Source organism: Bombyx mandarina, chromosome 11, assembly GCF_030267445.1.
Source record: "Bombyx mandarina strain Sakado chromosome 11, ASM3026744v2".
NCBI classification, from domain to species: domain Eukaryota; kingdom Metazoa; phylum Arthropoda; class Insecta; order Lepidoptera; family Bombycidae; genus Bombyx; species Bombyx mandarina.
Window position 1 is genome coordinate 2,497,829 of NC_143218.1, and position 6,290 is coordinate 2,504,118.

Here is a 6,290-nt window from a genome sequence, read left to right on the forward strand (position 1 = left end):
ACGCGGCCAGTGGCGGCCACAGTGCCGCGTCCGCTCAGCGGACTTTCTATATTATGGGCTGTTACATTTTTTACTAGAGTTTTCGTTCTGAAGTACTTTAAAAATAGACTAAGCATGAATAGGTTCGCCTTATTACATAAAATTTGTTTGGTCGGTGGTACAAAAGCAAGTTCGTTGATTTAGCCGTTGGCAGTCTCAAATATATAAAGTGTATAATCTATGGTTGGAGGCTGTATGGGCTTAGATCCCCTTGCCTTTCCTAACAAGGAAAAATTGTAAAAACCTATGGTTGGCAGTTTCAAAACTTTCAAACAGTGCTTCCCGCGAATTAGTCGGTCGTACAGCAATTAATATATCAAAAAATTTGGTTCGTCTACTGAGAAATATGCAACAGTAAGTATTAATTAATTTTATTTACTAATAGGGGTATATCCTTTACATTTTAAGGTAAAAACCACCATCGAAGCTACGACCAAGTCATTTTTCGAAGTCTTAGGTGGATTTTGTTTTGTGATATCTGTTTGAAAAATTATGAAATTTATTAAAATTATTGTGTAATCAGAACATTATTTAGTGAACTTCAATCTAATAAGTACAAAATACGTGTATTTTAGTAGCAAATGTAAAAAATTCAACCGTTAAGATACCGTAAAAAAACCGTTAGGTCCGCTAAGTGGACTTACCACAGGCGGGTCAAATGCCAAAATGGCTGGCGGTAAAAATATTATCGACAGGACCTTTGAATTTCATATGAAATTTTTTAATGATTTTTTTTATAATTTTAGATATTTGATTATTTTTTTACATATTTTATATTAGAATACCAGATTCTTCACATAAGCCAATCATCTTGTTTTTTTAATTTTTTTCTTAGCGATTAGATTTTTTAAATGTTTCTTTGTAACTTAAAGTAATTTTGATTAGATTGATTGATTTGGGTTGATTTTAGCACTTCTAATGTTCAACATTTTTTAACCATGCATGTGTTTATTTTGCGTGCTCAGTTGGTTTATGTTGGCTTTATTTTTCACAAAATAGTACTAGTAAGAACTGTGAAGCAAGTGGGCGTGGGCTTGCAAGAGGTGGTGGTAGAGCCCGTTCACGTGGCGGTGTGGCAGCCCGTGGCGGTGTGGCAGCCCATGGCGGTGTGACAACCCCTGGCGGTGTGGCAGCCCGTGGCGGTGCAAGGACACGTGGTGGCCAAATTCGTCGTGTCCCGGACAGGCCTTCGTTTTCTGAGCCGTAATAACTTTTTTAAACTAAAACTCAATTTTTATTTTATTATAATATATTGTAATTATTTATATATTTGTTTATCGTTCTTTCTTGTAACTTATTTATTGATTTATTCCTTAAATATTTCTTTTAATGTCAATGCGTATTTCAGAACATTCTCTAATACACTAAAAAATGTACCCACTGGAGAACGGTTAGAGACACCACTCCACCCTAAAAGGGTAAGGGTTGTCCCGCCTGTGGTGGAAACAAATCCAAGGTGACTATTCTGATTGATATTTATGTTCTTGGAAGTAAAACAAATATCCTTATTAAACAAATGTTTGTTATGGTTTTCAGAGCAGAGTCTATATGGTCATCCATGGGGTGATCGACCAAACAATGCCATCCACTTCTCGTGGACACGAAAGCATTTTATCCATGCCTGCGTAAGTATTAATCAAACATTTTTTTTTATACGTTTATTTGTTTTGTTAAATTTATATGTAATTAAATATTTATTTAATTTTCAGAGGTCTGGAAGTTGAACATTCTTCAAAAAAAAGTGATCGACCACTGTAAGTTCATCTTGGTTTACCACCTACAAGATAAAAATAATTACTACCATTGATTAAAATATAGGTACTTTTCATTTTTTAGAAACTGTCCTCTGCGAGATGAAGAGATAATCTCACTGCTTAATTATGGTAAGACACAAACCTTATTTTTAACAATCGCCGATGTAAAATTGTAATTACCTATTGTAATCAAAACCAGAATTTTTTTTATTGCTTATGTGCATAGATGAGCTTACGGCTCACCTGGTGTTAAGTGGTTACTGGAGCCCATAGACATCTACAACGTTAATGCGCCACCCATCTTGAGATATAAGTGCTAAGGTCTCAATATAGTAACAACAGCTGCCCCACCCTTCAAACCAAAACGCATTACTGCTTCACGGCAGAAATAGGCAGGGCGGTGGTACCTACCCGTGCGGACTCACAAGAGGTCCTACCACTTGTAAGTTATTTCCTTTCAGGCAACGAGGAAGACTCGGATAGTGAGAGCGAGGGGATGGCGCGGCCGATGATTTCACGAGTCGAAAGAATGCGCATGCAGGAAACTTACGACGAACTGGAAACTCCCGCTAACAGTGCCCCGACACCCGACTTACCGACGACTGTTCCCATGGAGCCGAACAATAAATTTAACTTCGACTGGAGAGCGTATCCGGAGCCTCAAATTGAACCTCGTTTGAGGCGGGAAACATTCTCGCAGATTAATAGTGGTCCTAAGGTCTCTTTCACGAGTCCATATGAAGCATTCGTTGCCATGTGGGATCGGGATATTATTGATTTAATTGTCAGGGAGACAAACATTTATGCCCAACAGCCGGCAGCGACCATGCTGGAGAGCGGAGTAAACCGTCCTAATAGCCGGATTACTCGATGGCAAGAGATGACGGTTAATGAAATTTATATTTAACTTGCCATCATCTTATCGATGGGAATGGTCGTCAAAAGTCGGCTTGAAGAGTACTGGAATACCAGTACTGACATTTTCAGAACTCAGGGTTTCTCGGTTTACATATCATACGATGGATTTATGTTGTTGTTGAAATGTAGACATTTATCGTAGACATAAATGGTATGTTACAAACATTACCTAGACCGAAAGCAAAAATATTTAAAATAAAGTTGGTCATAGAACACTTGAATTTAAAATTTTCCCAACTGTATACATTGGCACCAAACCTGGCCATTGATGAAAGGCTTACAATGTGGAAAGGTTGGCTGGACATCAACCAATTCATACGGAATAAAGCAGCGACAGTTGGAATCGAGACGTATGAACTCTGCGAATCCAGTAGTGGATACTTGTGGCGGTTATAGTGCACGCAGGCCACGAGCCCTCGCCACTTCCAGAAGACAATCCAATCTCGGGAATAGTACCGTCTCTTGTGCTCAGATTACTCGATGGTCTGGAGCACAAAGGCCATACTATCTGGATGGATAATTTTTACAATTCACCAGCACTAGCGCGGGAACTAAAAAGCCGGGGATTTGACTGTGCGGGGACGCTCCGTACATACCGAAACGCGTTACTGCTTCGCGGCAGAAAAAGGCATGGAGCTGCTACCTACTTCGACTCACGTGACGTCCTATCACCGAGAATTGGATTTCTTCAATTAGTAAAATCTCTTTCAATTGTATTATAAAAATCGAAGAAAAAAGACTATTGGATTTTTTTTATTAAATAACAATAACCTTGTTAATAGAACCAAGTTAGACTGTGACCTTTACGGTTTTAAAATGGCATCATTCTAGTTTTTTTTTTTTACGACATGTTATTGTAAATGTCACGATGTCAAAAATAGAAAACTTCCGTCTCTTGAGCTAGGTATCTATTAATTAAAATGTAGTCAATATATTTAATAGAAGTAAATACTTGTAATTATTTTTTTTTACTATCCTTTTTTCGCTTTCATTCCAATTCTTTATTTCACCACAAAATCTAATGAAAATCTGGAATTCGAACGTAAAATTTTAATATGAAAACGCACTTAATTAAAAATCTATAAATTATATCTAATATATAAAATTCTCGTGTCACGGGGTGCGTGATTGAACTCCTCCGAAACGGCTCGACCGATTTTCGTGAATCTTAGCGTGCATATTGGCCAGGGTTGAGAATCAAACTTCTATTTTTCATCCCCCTAAATGTTAAGGGTCCACCCCTAAATTTTTATTTTATTTTTTGGACAATTTTTTTTTTTTTTATGATACAGCATACAAAAATACATACAACCCTAAATTTTCACCCCTCTACGATCAACCCTTATTTTTTATTGGCTAATTAAAAAATATAAATTTTTTTGCAAGAATTATGTTTTTATTTTGTCATAACTTAGAATAAAAAAATTCATATTACGCTGAAATTTTCACCCATCTACGATCAACCCCTATTTTTTATTTGTTAATTATAAACTTTAATTTTTTTTGGCAAGATTTTTATTTTTATTTTGTCATGAATTAAAATAAAAAAATTCATATTACTGTCAATTTTCACTCTTATACGATCAACCCTTATTTTTCAATCCCGATTTTTTTTTTTAATTCTATGCACAGATCCGCAATAAGGTTCCAAGATGGCAATCAAATATTATAATTGTAGTACGATAAATTCTTATTCAGAGTTTATAATTTCAAGTTCCTTTAATTATGTTTTTTTTTTAATTCAATTTGATCTCCCGCCCTCGCCGGTCGACTACTGATCAACTATCAATCGATCAGTTATCACCGCTCATCCAGCAAACATCACGTAGTAGGGATGTGGACGAAGCCGGTCTCCCGTCTTACTCACTATACATTTTTCAGCCATGTTTTTTTGGTTTTATTTGTGTATCAATCGTAGCTTGTAAGGAATATATGTATGGAAATGGTAGTGCAAGGTAGAGGGGGAAGAGGTCGACCGAAGAAGACATGGATGGAGTGTGTGAATGACGATATGAGAGAGAGAGGAGTGAGGGTTGAGATGACGGCTGAGAATGGAAGAGAAAAATTTGCTGTGCCGACCCCACCTTGTGGGATAAGGTGGAGAAAAAGAAGAATCGTAGCTTGCCAGCCATGTTTTTTTGGTTTTATTTGTGTATCAATAGTACGTTCAGTAGGTCTGAGAATCGGCTACTATCTATTTTTCATACCCCTAAGTGGTAAGGGTTGTCCACCCCAAACCTTTATTTTTATTTTTGGGATAATTTTTTTTTGGTTATAATATGGTATTATGTGGTTGAATGAGGTATTTTTTCCTAAACTAGAATTTCCCTAGAAATCTTATTTAAGGCAACACAACGTTTGCCGGGTCAGCTAGTAAGTCTATAAAAAGCAAACTCTAAGTCAAAACTCTTTAACAATAAAAAGCATTGTAAACTATAGTTTAATAATAATAAATCGATTTTCTATGCTGGATGCAATAATTTATGTCAAAAGCCAAGCAAAGCGTTTCAAAGGTTTCAAAAGAAATAACAATGATGCAGTCACGCCACATAAACCAACATGTGTTGGTCTTCGGGAGGCATTGTGGCGTGTTTTTTTAAGGGAGTTCCGTTCGAATGCGGGGGAGGGAGGGGTCTCGCATTCTTGGCGTCTAGTTTTTACGCACACGTGCGCGTGACGTCACGCCAAGCCCCTGCACACACCTCCAACCGGTTTAGTATAAAGCGGAAAGCGCTGAATCAAGGTTTTTAAAGCGATTCTTAAACAGTAGTATTTTTTTATCGCGTTCGATTTTATCTTTGAAACAACATCCCGCCTACCATCCGAAGGTCGTTCAATGATGTTATCATGTCTGTATCATAATTCAAACACAGTCTGACGTCACAAGGGTTATATCTGCCTACACTGGCGTAGACCTGTGTAGGTGTGTGTAAACATGCTTTTCGATATTTATTGTAATTTGATCATGACATCATTGATCTCTATGTGGTCATTATTAAAAAAAAAACTCCGATTGCTGCAACGAAAAAAGTCACTTCCAAAATTTAACATAACCATAGAAGTTAAATTTTAATGTAGTAATATACAAAAGACAAGACCAAATAAAAAAACCGCCTTAGCACTTTTTTGTCGTGTTAAGATATTAGGCAAAATAAGGAATTTTTGATATTGTAATCGATTTAAATTTTTAAGTTATGCGAACATCTTGAAGACATGAAGTTGAAGTCCGTGACTATTGATATTAAAAGATTGCTGTTACATACGACATATAGATACAAATACATATAGTCATGGCGAGTAAATTAACCCACAGACACAGCCCACTGAGTTTCTTGCCGAGTCTTCTCAGTGGGTCGCATTTCTGATCCGGTGGTAGATTCTGCAAAGCACGGCTCTTGCTAGGGTTCATGTTAGCAATGTCGTCAGCTTTGAGCCCCGTGAGCTCACCTACTAGTTCGTTGAATCTAGAATAACCCCTTGAGGTTACTAGAATAGGTAGGAAAAAAAATACATACAGAGACAAAACGAGCTAATTAAAATGTGTGTTTGTCATTTTTATAATTGAAGGATTACTGGTGG

At 36.9% G+C, this 6,290-nt stretch overlaps 2 protein-coding genes across 3 annotated transcripts in view; one reads left to right on the forward strand and one right to left on the reverse strand.

Annotated features, from left to right (window-relative positions):
• The first annotated feature begins 277 nt into the window (after positions 1 to 277).
• LOC114246727 (uncharacterized) lies at positions 278 to 4,099 on the forward strand. Of its 2 annotated transcripts, XM_089731379.1 has the most exons (7): positions 278 to 393; positions 1,039 to 1,242; positions 1,388 to 1,495; positions 1,576 to 1,664; positions 1,749 to 1,793; positions 1,876 to 1,922; positions 2,255 to 4,099. In XM_089731379.1, exons 4-7 carry the CDS (start codon positions 1,588 to 1,590, stop codon positions 2,698 to 2,700), a joined length of 615 nt encoding a protein of 204 aa, XP_089587505.1. In that variant the 5' UTR covers positions 278 to 393; positions 1,039 to 1,242; positions 1,388 to 1,495; positions 1,576 to 1,587; the 3' UTR covers positions 2,701 to 4,099. The 2 variants fall into 2 exon arrangements, with proteins under 2 accessions (XP_089587505.1, XP_089587506.1); XM_089731380.1 differs by lacking the exon at positions 278 to 393 and having other exon boundaries at positions 684 to 1,242.
• Positions 4,100 to 5,070: 971 nt separating this feature from the next.
• Positions 5,071 to 6,290, reverse strand: part of LOC114245968 (calmodulin-like protein 4) — a 122,370-nt gene continuing 121,150 nt past the window's right edge. Inside the window, exon 7 of the mRNA XM_089731382.1 lies at positions 5,071 to 5,086. The gene's annotated coding sequence lies outside the window, so the exon portion shown is untranslated. The remainder of the gene's footprint in view (positions 5,087 to 6,290) is intronic.